This window comes from Barbus barbus (assembly GCF_936440315.1).
Source record: "Barbus barbus genome assembly, chromosome: 12".
Taxonomy (NCBI): domain Eukaryota; kingdom Metazoa; phylum Chordata; class Actinopteri; order Cypriniformes; family Cyprinidae; genus Barbus; species Barbus barbus.
Genome location: NC_136740.1, coordinates 19,481,118 through 19,503,645, shown reverse-complemented (window position 1 = coordinate 19,503,645; position 22,528 = coordinate 19,481,118). Strand labels below are relative to the sequence as shown.

General features: G+C 38.0%; 1 protein-coding gene across 1 annotated transcript; it reads left to right on the top strand.

Moving 5' to 3' along the window:
- Nucleotides 1–1,585: 1,585 nt before the first annotated feature.
- Nucleotides 1,586–21,198, top strand: LOC306878405 (semaphorin-7A-like; the record flags this gene model as incomplete). Its single annotated transcript, XM_079430742.1, has 14 exons — nt 1,586–1,664; nt 4,226–4,365; nt 4,726–4,788; nt 5,416–5,511; nt 6,303–6,399; nt 7,016–7,123; nt 7,969–8,108; nt 8,193–8,368; nt 9,378–9,486; nt 9,652–9,853; nt 10,409–10,524; nt 10,747–10,919; nt 11,018–11,073; nt 18,142–21,198. The coding sequence occupies 14 exons, from the start codon at nt 1,586–1,588 to the stop codon at nt 18,486–18,488; spliced, it is 1,902 nt and encodes a 633-aa protein (XP_079286868.1). The 3' UTR covers nt 18,489–21,198.
- Between the last annotated feature and the right edge of the window lie 1,330 nt (nt 21,199–22,528).

Sequence of the window (22,528 nt, the reverse complement as noted above, 5' to 3'; positions counted from 1 at the left end):
AAGGAATACAAGAGGTAAGTACACACTTGGGTAGGTAACAGATCAATAGCTGAGATAGCATACGTGAGTCCACTTCGTTGGAACGAGATCGGACGTCTGATGGCTGTGAGGTGTGTGGTTTTATGGTGACTGGTGATGAGGTGATGATTCAGTGCAGGTGTGCTCATTAGTACTCTGGTGAGGGTGCTCGCTGTGATTGGGTGGACTGAGAGAGCCTGGTCGATCTGTGACATTACCCCCCTCTCCACGGCCCGCTCCAGAGGGCCGGAAACCTCGACGACGTGGTGGTCTTCCTCTTCCTTTGGGTGCTGGTCGAGTCGGATGAGTGGTATGGAATTCCTCTAGTAAGGAGGGGTCCAGGATGTCATCCCTAGAGACCCAAGATCTCTCTTCCGGACCGTAGTCCTCCCAGTCCACTAGGTACTCCAGCTGACCACCACGGCGCCGGGAATCCAGGATTTCCTTCACTCTGTAGACGGCTCCGTCTTCCAGGATTAGCGGGAGAGGGGGCTCGACGTTCGGACCAGGCTCTGTGGAGGGAGAGACAGGTGAGTGGTAGCGTTTCAACAACACATGAAAGGTAGGATGGATACGGTACTGTGGGGGTAATTGAAGCTTAAAAGTGACTGGGTTGACCTGACTGAGGATGGTGAAGGGACCAACAAATCTGGGACTTAGCTTTTTGCAGAGCAGGCGCATCTCTGGTGGACAGCCAGCCCTTCTGTCCTGGTTGATATTGCGGAGCTTCGGATCTACGAAGGTCGGCTGTCATTTTGCGCCTGCACACTGCATGTTGGAGCTGATGGTGAGCATCGTCCCAGACCCTCTCGCTTTCCCGGAACCAGTAGTCTACCGCAGGTACTTCAGATGGTTCTCCAGACCAGGGGAAGAGTGGTGGCTGGTACCCAATTACACACTGGAAGGGAGTGAGTCCAGTTGAGGCCTGACGTAAGGAATTCTGGGGACGTACTCGGCCCAGCCAATGAACTGGTTCCAGGATTCCATGGTGGCTGTGCATGGCAGAAGGTTTGCAGGAAGCGGCCGATTTCTTGGATCTTCCTCTCTCCGTCTGCCCGTTGGTCTGAGGATGGTATCCGAATGATAGACTCACGGTCACATCTAGGAGTTTAAAAAAATCCCCCAACGCTGGCCCCCAATATATAACAATACATACATTTATAATTATTTAAATGAATAATAACTGAATTATTTAAATGAAAAATTATTTACAATTATTTACACCCCTACATGTAAACTATGATAACTTTAACTATGATATAAACTGTAAGACATATTTAATACAAGGCATCGCATGTAAATAAATAAATGAAAAAGTGTTTAGCTTTATCTAAAGATGTCAATACGCGTGATCGCTGTTGTAAGCGCATGTCTGCTCGCTCCATTCTCTCTCTTTCACTGCTCTTTCAGAAGGTGCGACGAGAAGGCAATTAGCCCTCAGATTCTCAGAGAGGTCTGGTGAGGGACGCTTATCACACGCGCACTCCTACAAAACAACACCGGTCTTAATCTAAGACGAGACTTTTATTAACGTGCCGTCACTCCAATTAAAGCATCGCGGAACAACATGAATCTGCTCATACTGGCGACTCTTTTCTCAATGGTTTTGGCCGAAAAATCACCTCGGCTGAAATTCACCGTAATGGGTAAGACTTTATTTTTCTTCGGTGCAATAGTTTTAGTCTGCAAATGGATCCGGTGGATAGTTCTGGAATTTTCTCGTTCTCAGTCTCTGTTGTTTATCCTTACTAAAATTGCTTGTATTTTTTTCCCCTCGGGAAAACAAAAGCTGCTGCGTAACAAGACTTCCAATTCCACTAGTATGTAAGAAAGAAGTCAGATCACATTGTTAGTAAATGGAAGCAGGCCAAGATTAGGCACTGACAGCTTAACATTGTTGTTTTGAAAACAAAAACCGATTGAGGCTCATATGCACGTCATGACTTCACTTTATGACGTATGTGGTATTAATCATGGTTAAGAGTTCATAAGCATATATATGAGACTACAGTGAAAAAATACAGTAAAACGCAAAGCCTGAAGTACTTACATTGTATAAAAAATTAAGCAGATAGTGATGGATCCAACATATCTAACATATCTAAGAACCAAAGGTTCATACAAGGATGCTGGAAGGATTTTTGACTGTGTATCCATAGTAACATAGGCTATCAAGAGCGAGTAGCCTGCTTGGGATGTATGAGTAAACAAGCTCCTGAATCGTCCTGGAATAAGTAATTTTCTGAAACGATCATTCGCTTTCTAACTATAAACTTGTAAATGCATTGAATGACGTTGCTGGTTTTTAAAGCAGTTTTCGTGTAGAATTCTGTTTTGATTTAAGAAATTCATAGGACGCAATCTACAGAGCTGCAATGCAGGTGCGCGAGCTAACGGGAATGATGGCACTGCAGCAACTGATGCATTTCCAAGACTCAGGGCACAACATGCGATGCACGGAAAAGCACACTCGCAGAAGAGAATAGCCCATGGAAAATTCCGCGAAACCTACCACTATTATCTAGCTATTCCGAGCACGTTCACAGTGATCTATGTCGATACAGCCGATATGGGTCATACGATTCACAAATGTTTATTTGAAAACATCAACATGTCTCACGGTCATCGCCCTCAGTTACGTGATACTACAACCACTCACAATTACAGATATGAGAAAGTAACGAGAAAGACCAATATGTGTCTCCAATGAGCTTGTGTTTGACCGCCCACTTCAGCACCATGGACAACGACGCTTCCCCGAATCCTCAATTCAGCGCACGTCTTCCCTGAAATCACGAAGAATGCGATGGCGAGACAAGTAATCTCATCAACTAAAGTACTGTGCTATGGAAAACGACACCTTCGTATGCAAATAGAAACCGGATCAGACTGGTCTGCAGGCTTTTTCGACCTCGCAGCCCCCGCTTCGAATAGCCAGTTATTAAGATGAAATCTCTACCAGCGCAGACCGAGACAAACACCTGTTGCAACATGTTAGTTTTATGAAATAATCACAAATCCCCGCTTTATACAATGTAGTGGAAATAATTTAGTTTTACATAGCTGTTACCCTTGACCGTTTTCTCCATTTAGGTCAGATGAAAAACACCCATGAAAGTGGCTTAGGCATTTTAATTAATCATTTAGATCATTCCGATCTCAAATGGTTTTGCTCCAAAAACCCATTTAACAGTGAAAATCAACTCATGAGTTTTCTTCAACTGAACAGATTTGGATCAATTTTGCATTACATCACTAATCACCAATAGTTCCTCTGCAGTGAATGGGTGCCGTCAGAATAAGAGTACAAATAGCTAATAAGCATCACAATAATCCACAAGTAATGCACACAACATAAATTAACATTTTGTGAAGTAAAAAGCTGCATATTTTAATCCATCTTTAAGACATTTTTAATTTAAATACCATTGCTTCCAGCTAAAATATGAGTCCGTAATCCATAATATTGCTTTCTCCAGTGAGGAAAAATGGTCTTGTCTGAATCAGGCTGAAATATGCACAGATCAAATGTAAACAGTCCAAAACAATTCTAAACAAAGATGTTGGAGGATTTTAATTTGAGGGAACAACAGGTGATTAATTTTTTCACTGGATGAAGCATTATTATGGATTATGGACTAGTATTTCGCAAGAAGCATCTTAATGATGGATTTGTTTTTTTACAAACATGCAACTTTTCGATTCACAATAGACTCACTTTGATAACTGATGGACTGGATTACTTGTGGATCGTTGTGATGTTTTTATCAACTGTTTGAACTCTCATTCTGACGGCACCCAGAGGATCCATTGGCGAGCAAGTGATGTAATGCTAAATTTTTCCAAATCTGTTCTGATGAAGTTGGTTGCAACACTGTTTCAAATATTCAGTTAATATCATCATGGAGTTTGGATGCACAGCTTTTTATCTCAACAATAAAAGACACATGAAGCATTTAATGCATTTAAATGATCTCATATAAAAAAAAACTTATTTTGCTATCCTAACTATACATATTTTTATGTCTAGTTGTATTTTATTATTTGCATAGTTCTTCCCTGTGACCCATTTTTGAATTGCAACCCTCCTGTTCAGAACCACTATTTTCGTAGTCACAAATTATTTATTCATGAAGTATGTGAATATATACATTTAAAGACTGCCAGAACAATTTTATACACTGCATTTCTGTCAATTTCCCTATAGAGTCACCTCGGTTTCGCTTCATGAAACCGGAGAACTACACAACGGTTTACCACCAACAGGAAACTGATGTCCTGTATTTGGGGGGCCAAGGGGTCATCTATAAGCTCACCTTCAGTAATAAAGGAGTGCATGACAAGCAGGTAGGGGGGCTGACACAATAACCTGGAGCCAAAGTAGATCTATCACTGCTCTAAATCCTGAGTCTGACCTAGATAGCTGGTACTCAGTAAGTAGCAAAAACGTGCTATTATTTATGGAGCAGAACAATGCTTTATAATGGAGGCTCTCTGAAACGATTACTGGTGGTTGTATAAAAGCAAGCATTTCTTGCCAGGGAGGGATAGTTATGATTTCTTATCCTTTTACTGTCACCATAACACTTTATGACCTGTTTCTCACTGTAATTATAGAATCTAGCAATAACATGATGAGAACAATTCATTGCTACATTGTTATGTATGTAAGGCGGCATGATTAGTATATTTTTGATGTGCTCACAGATCCAGGCGGTAATGGATGAGAATGCAAAAGAGACGTGTTTCTCTAAATCACCAGCGTGGAAGGTAAGAGAAACAATATTCTCAATCTCCCAATATTCAGTCAATTCAGACCTCCAGTTGCTTGTGAGAATAACATTATCTTGACTCATTTAAGCCTAATGATTCAGTGCACTCACAAATCTAACCACAAGAAATGACTAGTGTCCAGTTATCCATTTCTCATAAACCCTCTGACTGAATTACACCCATCAGGTTTAGCTGGATTAGAATTCTAAAACTGTAATCAGAATTTTTGCGACCATGTTTCCAACACGCTCCCCATTATGCAAGCTGGAGCCTGGCTGGATTCACTGCCCTGGTTCAAGAAATACAGAAATAGTCATCCATGACGAGCAGGTCATCATTCAGAGTTGACTGAATGAGGCTATTCTTTAAGGGTAATGGCACAGACAGCCAACTGATGAGTGATGAGCTTCTTTAAATATTTAAATAAAGATGGTGGTTAGGAGTTGTTAAGTGGATTATTCTGAAAAACAAACTTGATTATGTCCTCAAAATCCAGTTTAGTATAGAAAAAAGTCCCACACTAGTTGACATACTGTGTTTAGCAACTCTATTTCTGTAATTTATAATATATGTTGTCTATATGTTTTGCATTGACACATATTGTGTTCTTTCATTTTTCTGTAGCAAGAGTGTGATAATTTCATCACAGTAATTGAGAGAGTTGGTGATTCATTCGTGGTGTGTGGGACAAGAGCAGGTGCTCCTAAATGTTGGCTCCTGGTAAGATGCCTTACCTGCCATTATATATGTGACTATCACAGTCCTGAAGCAATTTAAACTCCATCTGTAAGCAAACCACAAAAATGTTTAAGATTAAGATGTCTTTCTTTGTTAGTGTCTATATTTGCATGTATGCATTTGGCAAAGCAACTTAGATTGCATTCAGAGTACACATTTAATCAATTCTTGCTTTCCTTGAGAATCAAACCCTTGACTTTGGTGTTTCCAGTGCAATGCTCTACTGTTTGAGACACAGTAAGGCCAAATTATCTATCTATTCTGTAATTGAAGAAATAAAATAAAAAGCATGCACACCACAACTGCTCAATGCAGATATTTCACATTCCTTTAATATCACAAATTGTTGTGAAGACACTTATCGAATATAAGTCGCTTCAGCATTTTCTGTGGATAGCAGGAAAGAGCAAAGGAAAATGAGACTAGTTTTCCCTGCGAGCTCAGCTGCTTTGGTAGAATTCAGGCTATTTATTTAACTGCTTCTGTATGATTGTGCACATTTTCATAACCTTAGTGTGTCTCTGCCGTGGGTGTGATTTATAACCCAACCATTTAACAGTTTCCCTAGGATGAAAACCTAGGGACAGAACGGAAAGCTATACAAAAAAATGTGGGACGCACATTTAGTGTATAAATAAGATTATGGAAAAAAGTTTTCAGCATTTTTTCTGCTAAAAAGTGTCCTGATTTCTCGAATTGCTGCAGTGCCTAGGCTGCTTTTTTTATGAAAAGCCTAAGAAGTAGTGAATAATCACATCATCTCTCTCACCCAGGTAAATGACAGTGTATTGACGGACATGCCAGAGGAAACAGCAGCATCTAACATCTTGGCACCTTTCCCTTCTCAGCGCTCCATCAGTCTGTCAGCAGGTACAGAGAGAGGAGGGGAATGGAGAAAGGGAAAAGAAAGGATATAATGCAAGAAAGACGAGAGAGAATGTTATTTGTTTCATTCATTTAGCTCCTTCATTTTGATAGGTATTTAAGTACATCAGACTGTAATGTAACTTTTAATGAATTTTATTCTCTGACCTGACATAAATTACATCCCTCAGAGAACAGAGATCCATTTGTTATAAATAATGCATTATAGGCTCAGGGAATCAAATCTTGACAGGTCTCTACTGAAAATATACAGTGTAGCGGATGAAATTACAGAACAACAATCCCTATCGTATATGACAAAGAGAAAATTTAGTATTTTATATGCCATGTGAGTTTAGCAGAGCTGAAAGGTCAACACTGATTCTGAAAGAAGTAGCATGTCTCAACGATGTCTCTAACTGTCAGTTAGACGGATGTAGAAGCAGCGCTGCCATGAAATTGCTTTGTGTGTGCATTCACAGGCCTCTTTTTTAGTATGAGTTTCAAAGTATTGCAAACATTGCTAAACTTGAATCAAAGTTTAAGGGAATCTTTGATTTGACAGAACTGTAGTCACAGAGGTTTGGCTGATGGATATACTTATCTCTCTCTCCTCATTTAGATGGGAATCTGTACTCTGCTCTGTCAGCGGTTGCAGGACAGACTGGCTCTATCCGTCGCACATATGGCTCCAAAAAGCAGCTGAAGACAGAGAATAAATGGTTACAGAGTGAGTTGACAGTTGTTATCTAAACTGCATTAGCAAAGATTTTCATGAAGGACTGAACTAATGGATTAACCTGTGCTATATCAGCTTATTATTTAATCTGATACAGTACAGTACTGTAAAACAGAGTTTGTTTGAATATTGTGGAGTGACACCCCCCCCCCCCCCCAATGCATAAATATATTGATTTTTTTTAATGTTTCAAAACAAGTCACTTATGTTCACCTAGGTTGGATTTAATTTATCAAAAATAAAAATAGAGAGAGAGAAAAAAAAAAAACAATATTGTGAAATATTACATTTTAAAATAAGAGTTTCTATTCTATTTCTATATAATTTATTCTTGCGATGTCAAAGCTAACATTTCAACCATTACTCCAGTCTTCAGTGTCATAATATTTTTTTGGAAATCGTGATCTTTGATGAAATAAAAGAGCAGCATTTATTTGAAACAATTTTTTTGTGATCATTTTAAAAAGCCGTTAATGTCACTTTTGAACAATTCAATGAATGAAAGACTTCTGAATAGTAGTATACAAAAAATATATATTATGAATTATTAATTTGAATTTTACCATTAGTCCAACCCCAGCCTTATGTCATTCAGGATGAGTAAATGTTGCATGATATGCCTTTCAAACACCAATGTTGATAGCAGCACAACAGTGTTTACATTTTTGGTGAACTAAACACACAAATGACAAATTAAATCTCTGCATATTAACAAGGGATAGGAGAAGACATTTTAAACATAAAAAAAATCTAATTTCAACCAAGGTATAGGTTCAAAGACTAATGTAAGTTTGAGTCTTTGAAAATAATAAATTTGCTCTCACCATCTCTCTCAGATCCCCAGTTTGCAGGAGCCGCTGTGATACCACACACAGAGAAACTCAAAGATGAGATCTATTTCTTCGTCACTGAGGTCAACAGGACAGCCAGTCTAGATGAAGAGCCATTCAGGGCTCGCATAGGGCGAGTTTGCATGGTAACAATCTTTTATGCATTCTTGCTTAATATACACTGCTTTGCGGGCTCTAGGTTTCTGTTAACCTTTGAATCTGTGGCTCAGGTTGATGAGGGAGGGCTTCAGAACATGCTGCCGAACTCTTGGACTACGTTCCTGAAGGCACGTGTGATGTGTGGGAAAGCTGGAACTCCTGTACAGTACAACAACTTCAAGCAGGCTTTCGTTCTGTCTTCTCATCAACGCACTGGGTTGATATATGGCATCTTCTCCAATGCTTGGTAAGCAGATGTAAAGTCTAAAAGTGAGTAGGAAGACATTTGACATCAGGCTGCTGAATGATGCCTCCAGCAAGACTACATTATGCACCAAAAAATAAATCCCTATAGATTTATATAAACAATGTCAATTGTGCTCACTTTTTTACTCTAAAAAATGCTGGGTTAAATACAACCCAGTGCTGGGTAAATACTGGACATAACACATGCTGGGTTGTTTTCAACCAACAGTTGGGTTAAATTAACCCAACCTTCTGGGCAGTAACCCAACCACTGGGTCTAAACAACCTAATCGCTGGGTACATCCATATTTTACCCAGCGCTGGGTTGTATTTAACCCAGCAGTTTTACAGTGTATATACAAATATTGGTACCATATCAATCAATATTACAGTTTTTATTTTTTTATTTATCAGTATTGGTTTGATATTGTAAAATTAATGCATGTTTAGTGCACACTCATTTTTCACAATTTTTATATTAACACTCACTTAATAACACTGGTAAACGTAATCTTTAGCAGATCTCCGAATTAATATCTGAATTCATATCTGGACATTTTTTATACTCTTCATTATAATTTTGAGGATCTTAAATACACTTGTTGCATTTGAAACAAACAAATTTATATTTAGTGTTTAATTTTATTTATTTATTTTTAAGTAGAATAAATAGTTATTGGTCAAAAGATAAAAAATATTATTTTTTAACTATATTAACCAGAATTTTTATGTCTGTGCTTTGCTGCTGTACTTGACTCATTACATTTATCTGTAACCGATTAAAGTAATAATTCACAAAAAAATTAAAATCCAATATGTTTGTTTCTTTATCAAAAACAGATTTGGAGAAATTTAGTATTACATCACTTGCTCACCAGAGGATCCCGTTAAAAACAAATCCATCATTCACTTCTGGCCAAAATATAAGTCCATCATCCATAACAACGCTTGCAAAAATTGTCTTGAATTATTCCTTTAAGATCCATTTCCACATTTATGTCTTTCCACAGGAACACCACCGTAGTGTGTGCCTACTCCATTGAAGACATTGACCAAGCCTTTTCTACATCCAAACTGAAGGGCTACAACTCACCTTTGTCAACTCCCCGTCCTGGAACGGTACAACACTGAAACATTAACCAGTCAAAGGCAAAATTATGTGCCAACAGACAGTCATGTTGTTATACATACAGTATGATTACATTCTGAACATTTATTAAATTATCTATCTACAAAGCAAAGGCACAGCCTGATTCTTAAATTGTATGGTTCACCTTTATCCAGTGTGCTTTTAGGAATAACACTCAGGCTCATAACCAGAAGATCCTGACTGTGATCAAGGATCACCCTGAGATTGAGGACATGATCATCCCGGTCGACGAAGCTCCTCTAGACCTGCCAGTTCAAGATCACTTCACACATATTGTGGCAGACACCGTCTTGGCTGTCAATGATGAACACTACAGCATCATTTATCTGGGCACAGGTACTGTGAATTGCAGAGAATTGCTTTAAAATAGCACTAAAATAGTATATTTGTGCAAGCTACACCAATATTGGAATTTTTATTGACAGACAAATAGCTGATTTTAATATACTATTCTATTTTGCCTAAATAAATAAAAATAAAACATGACAAACTAAAATCATCAGTTTTAAATGCTACAAGGGAATTTAGGCATTACAATATATGCATGTATAGTATAGAAAATGGATAATCATTTTAAGATTTGCTAAGATTACATTTAACAGTGTTATTAAATTATTAGTATTTTTGAAGATTAATATGTGTTAGATGTAGCAAAGGTAATCAAAATGTAAAAATAGAGGAAATGAGCAGCACAATTAAATATCCATTATTATATATTATATGGATAATATGGATTATATTATATATTATTATACTAAGTGATACCAATAAATAAAAAAATAAAAGAATCTCTACTATCAAAAAATATTATATATGGCACAAATATCTTGCATCCCATATATTTTAATCTCATTCTGTTATTCTTTTTGTGTCTTTTCCTTTTTTGTATAGAGAAGGGAAAAGTGCTGAAGGTGCTGCATGCCATAGAAGGAGCCTTTATCATTGCACAGTACTCTTTATTCCACGATGATAGTCCCATCATCAACATGGCCATTGACTCTAAAAAGGTAGAGGCCCACATTTTAAATAAGCTAAATCACTTTAAAATAGGCCAATTTTACCCTGCAGTGGTAGGACATATTATTCCACTGTAATATATTTAGCTTTCAATCACTATTTTAACTTTACAATCAGAAAGTAATTTTAAAGGCTGTTCACATAGATATTTCAAAGTGTTTTTGATTGGAGCCAGGTGGCACCTTTCACCTCTGTATTCTACTTTGTGCCAGGGTCATCTCTATATTGGCACAGAGCTTGAGGTGCAGCGCATCCCCCTGGCTGACTGTGGTCGTTACGGAGCCAACTGCCAGGAATGCATCCTTTCACGAGATCCATATTGTGCGTGGGATGTGTCCAAGAAGAAATGTACTGCAATCCCACCAAACTACAACATTAGCACTGGGTACATATGGACTTAAAAATATCCCAAAACAATAATGCATTACTGTTTTTCCTGTTGAGGTAAAATTGTATTTTTCTATTCTCCCTTTTTGAAATCAGAACCCTTGTTCAGACCCTTGACCACTCCAATGCCTCGGTCTGTGGCTATGCTACAGGTAGGTTGTTCAAAAAGACTTCTAAACATGTGGTTGTCTGGTTGTAGCTCTAAAAACTTTATAGCAATGAAGAATTTGAAATATTTCCAAACAGTTTCAGATTTTTCTTCTTCCCAAATTCCCACTGAAACCCAGTTTTGCATTTATTCTATATATAGTTTGCATTTTTCTTTTGCTTGACATAAAAATATTGGTAACACTTTAGTATAGGGACCAATTCTCACTATATATGTATTTTTTTTATTTTGGGGGATTATGTCTTTTATTATTAGATAGGACAGTGGAGTGCAGACAGGAAAGTGGGGGGCGGGATCAGCAAAGGACCTAGGAACGGGAATCAAACTCGGGTCACCGTGAGCAGTTTGTGCTGTATGTCAGCACACTAACCACTAGGCTATTGGTGCCGACCAATTCTCACTATTAACTAGGTGCTTATTAGCATGCCTATTATTAACATATTGGCTGTTTATTAGTACTTATAAAGATTCTGCACGACCATATTCTACATCCCTAAACTTAACAACTGCCTTACTAGCTATACAACAAATTAGGAGTTTATTGAGGAAAAAGTCATAGATAATGGTTGTTAATAGCAAGAATTGGACCTTAAAATGTGTGACCAGAATATTTGTTCTGGAGTTTGCTGACCTAACAGGGTTTAATGTCATTGAAAATTATTTTTGAAAATCTCATTTACAAATGACAGAACAATACACACCTAAAATGAAGAGCAAGTGTTCTGTGTTCAGAAGAGACATAGACATTAATAGTCATATCATGTCTGCAAAAATAGCATTTAAAATAAATTAAATATAGTAATTTAAAATAAAGACTTTTACATTGTTACAAAAATTGTACTTAAAAAAAAATGCTGTTCTTTTAAACTTTATATTAATCAAAGAATCCTGAAAATATATATATATATATATATATATATATAAAATTGTTGCTACAAAAAAGCTCACAACTGTTTCCGACAATGATAATAATAATAATAATAATAAAGTTTCTTGGCTTTCATATGACATCATATGACAGGATCATATGACACTGAAGACTGAAATAATGGCTTCTAAAATTCAGCTTTGCCATTACAGGAAAAAGTTATGATTAAAAATGTTAAAATAGTACACAGTTATTTAAAAAATGTTAAAAAATATTTCAGAATATTACTGTTTTTACTGTATTTTTGGTAAAATAAATTCAGTCTCAGTGAGCATAAGAGACTTCTTCCAAAAAAAAAATCTTACTGATCCAAAACTTTTGAACAGTAGTCTATGTATAAAATTAAAGGGGTCATATGATGCGATTTCATGTTTTCCTTTCTCTTTGGAGTGATACAAGCTGATTGTGCATACAGTGGTGTGAAAAAGTGTTGGCCCCCTTCCTGATTTTTTTACATGTTTGTCACACCTTAATTTTTCAGATCATCAAACAAATTTAAATATTAATCAAAGATAACACAAGTAAACACAACATGCAGTTTTTGAATGAAGTTTTTTATTATGAAGGGAAAACAAAATCCAAACCCACATGGCCCGGTGTGAAAAAGTGCTTGCCCCCTAAACCTAATAACTGGTTGGGCCACCCTTAGCAGCAACAACTGCAATTAAGCGTTTGGGATAACTTGCAATGAGTCTGTTACAGCGCTGTGGAGGAATTTTGGCCCACTCATCTTGGCAGAATTGTTGTAATTCAGCCACATTGGAGGCTTTTCGAGCATGAACCGCCTTTTTAAGGTCATGCCACAGCATCTCAATAGGATTCAGGTCAGGACTTTGACTAGGCCACTCCAGAGTCTCCATTTTGTTTTTCTTCAGCCATTCAGAGGTGGATTTGGTGGTGTGTTTTGGATCATTGTCCTGCTGCAGAACCCAAGTTCGCTTCAGCTTGAGGTCATGAACAGATGGCTGGACATTGTCCTTCAGGATTTTTTGGTAGACAGCTGAATTCATGGTTTCATTTATCACAGCAAGTCTTCCAGCCCCAGACCATCACACTACCACCACCATATTTTACTGTTGGTATGATGTTCTTTTTCTGAAATGCTGTGTTACTTTTACGCCAGATGTAATGGGACACACACCTTCCAAAAAGTTCAACTTTTGTCTCGTCAGTCCACAGAGTATTTTCCCAAAAGTCTTGGGGATCATCAAGATGTTTTCTGGCAAAACTGAGACGAGCCTTTATGTTCTTTTTGCTCAGCAGCGGTTTTCTTCTTGGAACTCTGCCATGCAGGCCATTTTTGCTCAGTCTCTTTCTTATGGTGGAGTCATGAACACTGACCTTAACTGAGGTAAGTGAGGCTTGCAGTTCTTTAGATGTTGTTGTGGGGTCTTTTGTGACCTCTTGGATGAGTCGTCGATGCGCTCTTGGGGTAATTTTGGTCGGCTGGCCACTCCTGGGAAGGTTCACCACTGTTCCATGTTTTCGCCATTTGTGGATAATGGCTCTCACTGTGGTTCACTGGAGTCCCAAAGCTTTAGAAATGGCTTTATAACCTTTTCCAGACTGACAGATCTCAATTACTTTCTTTCTCATTTGCTCCTGAATTTCTTTGGATCTCAACATGATGTGTAGCTTTTGAGGATCTTTTGGTCTACTTCACTTTGTCAGGCAGGTCCTATTTAATTGATTTCTTGATTGCGAACAGGTGTGGCAGTAATCAGGCCTGGGTGTGGCTGGAGAAACTGAACTCAGGTGTGACCACAGTTATGTTTTTTTTGTGTTTTTTCACACAGGGCCATGTGGGTTTGGATTTTGTTTTCCCTTCATAAAAAAAAACACTTCATTTAAAAACTGCATGTTGTGTTTATTTTTGTTATCTTTGATTAATATTAAAATTTTTTTGATGATCTGAAACATTAAAGTGTGACAAACATGCAAAAAAAATTAACATCAACACTTTTTCACACCACTGTAGATAAGATCCCTGAAGTTACAAAGACTAAAGTCTCAAAACCAAAGAGATATTCTGTATCAAAGTTAAGACTCTGCCATGCCCCCCTAAAACGGCTCATTCAAACACACCCCCACGTCTACGTCACGGTGTGGAAATATTTGCGTAATGCTGCCCAAATGTTCCAAGTACACCCGGCTGCAGCCTGCAGATCGAGGCGGGGCTGCACCTGGGGCGGGGCTGCACGTGTCGCCCCGCCCACAATGCTTCTCATTGGTTAGTGGCAAAGTAATGACGTCGACGCCGCGGTAAACAGGAAATGCGGTTGAAACATAATTGGTAGCAATACATAATTATATAAAACAAACCTGTGAACCCGTTAATTACTTATACCTGGTAAATTTATATAGTATTAAACAATACATTGTAAATTTGTTAATCTTTGGAAAACATTTCATTTTATGTACATTTCCAAGCAAGAATCCAATTACTGCTTTTGACTTCATTGCAGTCGCAATGTCAACAAATATAGTTTATTTACAACTTAAGTTTAAGTTATTTCTATTCATGTGTATTGGTCATTTACCACTTACAAGTTATTTATGGTCGTTTTTTATTTTAATTTCAGTATATGCTTTACTGTTACATGTATTATTAACATTTAAATAAAAGTTAAATATTCTCAGCAAGTGTCATGCCTTAAGATGTTATTAAAATTAATGGTAACACTTTACAATAAGGTTCATTAAACAGTAATGTATTAACTAACATGAACTATAACCATGAGCAATACAATTGTTATTGTATTTACTAATCTTTGTTTACATTAGTTATTGAAAATACTGTTGTTTATTGTTTGTTCATGTTAGTTAACTGTATAAGTGCAGTTCATTATTAGTTCATGTTAACTAATGAACCATATTGTTACCAAATTAATAATTTATGGATTTACTTGATAATGAAAATCTTATGGTAAAAATATCAGCATTGTTTGTATATGAATAACATGCCAAGACAATTATTTATTTAGGTATGAAACGGTTTAATTCTGATAAAGAAAGGTGAAATTTGTACATTTGTATATAACACATCTTTTTGTACATATAAATGTCTGGTTAAACATGAACACCCTTTACACACTTTCTTCCTTTATTACTTAATCTCCTTTAATCATTAAACCTTCCTTCTTAATACACTTTACTGGCACATGAAACAGCAGTCTGGGTCCTCTATGCTGTCGTAGCATCCTCTCAGGTAACCACGCTTCCCATTACCTTTAAAACCTGAGCAGGATTTGAACAAGGTTTTACAGGTGTTACACTCTTTATTTTCAAAAGGCACCCGCAATTCAGCCTTTGATGTTTCACTCCATTTTCCCCAGTTCACAACACCTGTATCCAAAAACACACACAAAACAGAACTCTTTCATATGCACATCTAAGATTATGTTAGCCATGCCAGTGCTTTAGAAAAAGCAAGAAGCAAGATTACTTAAAGTCAACCTTATACTCATGAGGCCTTATGGACCGAGGAAGACTGGGGCTGCGTCTGCTGGACCGAGGAAGACTGGGGCTGCGTCTGCTGGACCGAGGAAGACTGAGGCTGCGTCTGCGGCATCTGCTGGACCAAGGAGGACTGAGGCGGCCTCTGCTGGACCGAGGAGGACTGAGGCGGCCTCTGCTGGACCGAGGAGGACTGAGGCTGCGTCTGCGGCATCTGCTGGACCGAGGAGGACTGAGGCTGCGTCTGCTGGACCGAGGAGGACTGAGGCGGCGTCTGCTGGGCCGAGGAAGACCGAGGCTGGGTTGGTGGTGAAGCATGGGTGGCAATGTGCTTCAGCAAATTTGCCCGAGTTATTACAGTCGCTGAACAATAGCAGCAGTGAAAGTGGGACTTTGCCCGACATTTTAAAATGGTGAAATCTGAAAGGGCAAACAAAAGAAAATAAGTTTGTTGAAAATTGCCTAAATTTAACCTTCACTTGTTTGCATTTTGCTCTGGACAGTGGACAGTCGCAAGACAGAATTTTCATCAGCACCATCCATGTGCAAGCACATTTATTTGTGATTTCAGCAACAAAGACCCATGGTCAATGCGCGCAATGCAGAAAATTAAGTTTACCTGAACCTTAAAATTAAATATTCTTCTACAAATTCACAAGCAATTAAATCCGAAGCATGCACAGTGCATTGCTGGCTGGTTCAGCACCATATTATACTTTAAATAAAGTGAGATAAGCAAAAGACAGTTAAACTCACCATGATGTTGAACTGCCCACTGAAAGTGATTTTTGATGTGATAATACATCAGTTCTGGCATACTGGAGTAACTGCAGAATGGGCACTCACTAGTGCAGCTTTTTAAATACTGCTCACATTCCCCCTTGCTTAACACCGTTTTGTGCATTTTTGCAAGGGGTAATGGATCTTAAAAGAGCCTTTGGGTTATAAATTGAGGAACAACAAAAAAAGAGGAGAGATGGAGGGGTGGGGATGACAATGACAAGGATCTGCAAACAGAAGGAAATACAGAGAATCAGTATTAGATATTATTTAGATATTATTATAATAATATCTAAATAATTAACATTTAATCATTTTATTCACAGAAAAACAATAAATTTGTATAGCCATTGTTAATTTGAACTTGTCCTATATTACTTCTGCTGGTTCAGTTTTGCCACTGTATTTATTTTTAAGGGGCTTATTTTGGGAACACTATATCAAATTCATAATCCCACTAAAACCACACACTAACTTTCTAATGCTGCCTTCAAGTGCTCTCGTAAATATTGCACATGAACGCCCTCCCATTCCAAAACCTTAATGGGATGAGCTCGTAATTACAACTTCAATAGTGAGAATTATAAAATTTCCGATAGAACGTGAAGGCAGCATTATGCCATGCTTTTGGGAAACGCAGACCTGGTTATTTAAAAGCAGACCTTTACACCTTGCGTGACATGGCTGAGTGAGTAAAGTTATGCGATTTTATTTTGAAACTACTTTACATTTCCTTTTAACAACACACTAAACGGCACTTCAGAATTAAAAATTGTAATTAAACAAATTAGACAAGAGACGTAGCTCGCCTGTACTCACCATGCAGCCAAGAAGAACGTAAATGAAAAACCGCTAGAATCGACGTAATGACTTGACGCCACTAACCAATGAGAACCCTTGTAGGTGGGACGAGATGTGCAGCCCCGCCCCAGTTGCAGCTCCGCCTCGATCTACGTCATTACTTTGCCACTAACCAATGAGAAGCATTGTGGGCGGGGCGACACGTGCAGCCCCGCCCCAGGTGCAGCCCCGCCTCAATCTGCAGGCTGCAGCCGGGTGCTTCTCCTGTGTGTTTCTAGGTGAAAGCAAAAGCACTTTATTTGGCCTTCCGAAAGTAGATGCATTTAGGAATCATTAGTTAAGTTACAACACAACAGCACAACCCAAATGTTCAAATTTGTGCAACGCATTTTATGGATGACCGTTTCGTGAACTTTGGAGAGGACATAATTCTGGCTTTGCTATGACAATCTGGCGCTTCTGAAACAGCAACTAAGTATGTTTTGTTAATAGTTTAAGTTTTTGCTATCGACTGTCCAAATGCAGAGTCTTGCACGCCTGTGTGTGTGTGTGCGTGTGTGAGAGAGACAGGGTCACATCACAGTGGAATAAGGCTTTCTTAATCGTGGCTTGTGTGCAAATACATACGAGCATCATTACTGTGTCTGTCACGTGACTCTGTTCCCCTCTAGAGCTTGAACTGATGGTAAAACTAAGGACATTATTAACTGTCTTTATATTTACTTTGAAAGCTGAAGCTCGCGATTATTGTAAGGGGCGTTACATTTCCGACACGTGCTTGTGGTGTTCGGCCAATCACAATGCACTGGGTCAGTTGGCCAATCAGAGCAGACTGTGCTTGTCGGAAGGAGGGGTTTTGTAGAAAACGACTCGTTTGAGAAAGGCGGGGCATAGAGGAACTACAATAATGTACAGTATTTGAAAAATTATGTGTTTTTGAACATTAAAGCATGTCAACATATTCTGTTACACCAAATACACAAAATAATGATCTTTAAAAAAAACATCATATGACCCCTTCAAAGTATTTTTTTTTTCAAAATTACTTAATCACACTAAAATATTTCCTGTCATCCTGGGCTACAGCTCCTAAGGCACGTAGCACCATCCCTAAACAGGTTTTAGTGGATAAAGATGGACCCATCCTGCTACCGTGCCCCGTGCATTCCTATCATGCCACTTACCGCTGGAAGAAAGACAACTGCATCAAGCAATATCCTTGCACCATCTCTGGCTCCTCCTGTGTGCTGGCGCCCACCCCTGACCTGCCTCTGAAGGAGGGCGTGTTCCGCTGCATGGTGGAGGAGAGCGGCCTGCAGCAGGAAGTGGTGTCCTACAAGCTGGTGTTCAATGGTGGGCCCCTCTCCACCTCGCTAGCCTCCACCCTGGGGTCGGCTCTGCTGCTGGCTGCCGCAGCACAGTGGCTGCTGTAGATCCAATGAATCCTGGGGGCTCAAAAGGAAACAAGTTTAATACTAAGGTCAGAAGAGCATGAGTACCAAGGCCGGTCCGACTAAACTGTAGGGGAGCACCTGGTCCCTGTATAAACTGTGTTTCTTGTTTCTTATTCAGAGAAATCACAATTTTATTCTTTTCTTTAAAGCGCTGAGAAAATGCCTGAAATTGTCTCATTTTGCAAAATGCTTTATCATACCAAACTTCTGTGTTATGTAAAACATGAACTTACGTAAGTGAACTATTTCATGCCATCAGCCTGTAAGCATTTAGACTTGCATACTGTATATTCAATATCTAATAGATGCGATTTGTACTGCATAATACATTGCTTGCAAAATGTTAGTGCCATCATTCAGATGTTTCAGAAGACTGCTTTGCTCACTACACTCAGACATGGAATCCAGATCAGTTCTTGGTTTGTTTTCTCTTAGTAACACCACTTTTCAGAAAGGTTAATTTACATTAGTTAAGAATACGGTATCATGAACTAACTATGAACAATTTTTACAGCATTTAGCAACCAAGGTTAATTTACTATTATTTAATATTCTATTTGTTGTCAATTTATGTTTGTTCATAATACATTAACTAATATTCATTTAGACAGAATGCACACTATATAAAGCTGAAAAAAGTAAAACAACATTTCTTCATTTAAACAACTTGAGATGCTAAAATGCATTAGTGTATGCAGAAATTAAAATTTTATTTATGCTGTTCATTTTTTGGTTCATGTTACCTAATGATTTAACTAAAATTAACCTTATTTTAAAGTGTTACTCTTTTGTTGGTATGTAGAATTGGTACAGATGTGATACATGCTGAATCATGAATACACTGTTATAAATTCGATTTTTCCATTGTGTGCCATTAGGACAGTACTGAAGCCTTAAAACAAGGATGAGTCCCTTTTAAGCTTTAAGGGTCACGTCCTAAGCACAACTTGCAAACTGAGCAGAACCTGCAGAATCTGCTGGCTTTGTCTTTCCATTGAGTCATTTCAACCAGACACAGAATGTTATTTCAGCACGATTTCAGGAGTACATACAGCTGATTTGTTTGCGCCTGTTTTGACAAATCACTCACCAACCACAATTAGAAATGTGAACTGACAAACAAATCCATACAAAACTGACAGATTCAACTGCTTTTGCTCAGCGGGTGGACAGGAATAATAACCAGAATTCATAATAACCTGATTTTACAGTTAACAGACATAAACACTCTTGCATCCTTGATGCCTGTACTTTTCATGCTCATGAAATACAATTTTACATTTCGCGGTCAATAAGATTCAGTACATGTAACATGGAGTTGCATTTTGTAGTCACAGTGTACAGAGGCTTAACATGTTGTTTTAATTGTAATGCTCTGCATATGCTGTTCTTCACCACTGCTGCCTATGGGAATATGAAGTATTCCTGATGGATCTAAACAGTCATCCTGCACTAAGGTGCTCAGAGTGTAAATCTGTCAGCATTTTACTTCATAACGTTTCAGTTGATCATGACTTCAGACAATAAAACTTTAGGGTGGTTATCTCATACACATTACAAAAAGGAACAAATAAAAACACTCATACAAGAACATTCTAGCACACTTCTAATCATCATCTGCACCCCACCACTATTTCTGTTGTGCTCTCTCGCTCTCCCTCAGAGCAACTGACCCCAAATACCAATTTTGTCTTTAACCTTGTTCTTTCCTCACTATATTTTGGGAGCAGGACAATGGTGTTATGAGCGAATTGATCACTAATTAACCAGAAGTGCATTGTGTTTTCAGATGATGGATGTTGTGACCTTATTTTTGTATTTAGTTATGTAGTTACGTCTTGTGTCGCTCTGCTTCTTGCTCTGCTGGTGACATAATCTGCCAATCCTAAACTAAAGGAGCCGTTTTTTTCCCCCTTACATTTGAATCTCTGGATTGATGTTCGGGCAAATTTAAGTGTCATAAAATAGCTATGTAAATAGTACAGGGACTGACTGCAGTGTTGCTTTACACATTAGTGCATTAGATATTTATGGTAGCGTGTGCTAACCTTCTGTTTGCATGCATGCTGAATGCCACAGCACCGTTGCCCTCTCTGTGTACTCGTACCTCTGTCTCTTGGCCTAATGTGCTACACTCCACTAAATGAAGGAACGTTGTAGTGCTAAACCAATGTTGTGTCATTTTCGTCAAAGAGCTTTTTTAACTTTTCCACTGTGCTTCGAAGCCAAACGTTTACCTTTCTGACACATATAGCAGTATCTAGATGCACACGACACACACTTTAAAATACTTCTGGCAGTGTAAGTGACACAGGGTCCTTCAATGTAGATGACACAAAATAACAACTGTAAACAACTGTTACATGTTGTTTTTGAATTAATTTTTTACTCTGTAACTGGTGTTGCAAAGATAGTTTAAGACCATTGTGTTTTTATTGTCTGTCTGTCATCTGCTATGCCTAGTGTTTTTTCGCCCGAGACTTGTGGCAGGGAGCGTTTTATCATGTAGGGATGCTCAGCACGGTTTACTGCTCAAAAGCATCTTGCAGTTGTGTAAGCTTGAATTTAATAATTCATATTTATAACTGGTTACCAAAAGTCATAGCAATTTTTTCTAAAGGGATTGAAGACATTGTAAAATACATAAACATATCATTATACATTAAATGTTTCCCTGAAAATGTGCATTAAAATAAATAACCAAAAAATACTGTATTTGTTTTTATTGTTATTAATATTTTTTTGTTTATGCTTTTACTATTTTGACATGTATATGGTACAAAAAGCTGTTGTGCAATTTGTGGTTAAATGTTGCTTTTCAAGTCAACAGAACATGTTCAAACATTAGGCAGCATGCACAAACAAAAAATGCACCAATGATCTGTAAAAGTGTACATTAAAACAATTAAAAAGCTGTAACATGGCACAAAAATGTTGCTATTACACAATGTAGAAGCAACTGAACAAGGGAATTTCCTTGGCAATAAGCATTCAACATGTGGTCACATGTTAATTTAGCAGATGTCTCTGGCAAAGGCAAATAGTGCACTAATTGTAATGACTTCTAGAACACCCCGAGGGTGTGCAGGGCTGTGGGATCAACCCTGCAATCTTTATAGCAGCCCAGATCTTTAAAAGAACAGTTCACCCAAAATGAAATTTATGAAATAGTTTATTGAGGAATAGCTCATGAAAAGTTAAATCTGTTCCACATTTAAATGCTTATATTTACACTTTTTTCCGCTTTTAAACACACACACACACACACACACACACACAAAAGATATTTGGAGATAGTTGGCAACCTTACAGTTTTGGTTACCACTGTAACCAAACAACTTCTTTTTGTTCTATTCAAAATATGTTCCACCACAGAAAAAAAAAAAAAAAAAAAATTAAGAAAGAAATTAGACAGTGTTGGAATAACATGAGGGTGACTAATGACAGGATTTTTGGGTGGACTTTTAAACCTCATGTTGTTCCAAACCTATATGCTGAGAGAAGAACCAAACTTAAGCAAAACCCTATAAATCAGTCTAAACTGAATAGGTAACTAAGTTTGCAAAAACACAAAAAAAAGGTTAAACAAACAATCTGATAACGTAATCTGAATCTCATGTGATTTTAATTTACTATATTCTAAAAATCACATTATACTCTAGAGGAGGGGTGCCCAACCCTGCTCCTGGCGATCGACTGTCCTGCAAAGTTTAACTCCAACTCTAATCAAACACACATGAAGCAACTAATTAAGGTCTTCAGGATCGCGTGAAAATTAAAGCCAGGTGTGTTTGATTAGAGTTGGAGCTAAACTTTGCAGGACAGTCGATCGCCAGGAACAGGGTTGGGCACCCCTCCTCTAGAGCTTAAACTGAAAGGGATAGCTCACCCCAAAATGGGAATTCTGTCATCATTTACTCACTCTCATGTCATTTTATTACTTTTTTTCGTCTGTGAAACATAAAACGTAGATATTTGAGAGATGCCTCATACTTTTTCATATAATGGAAGTCAAAGCG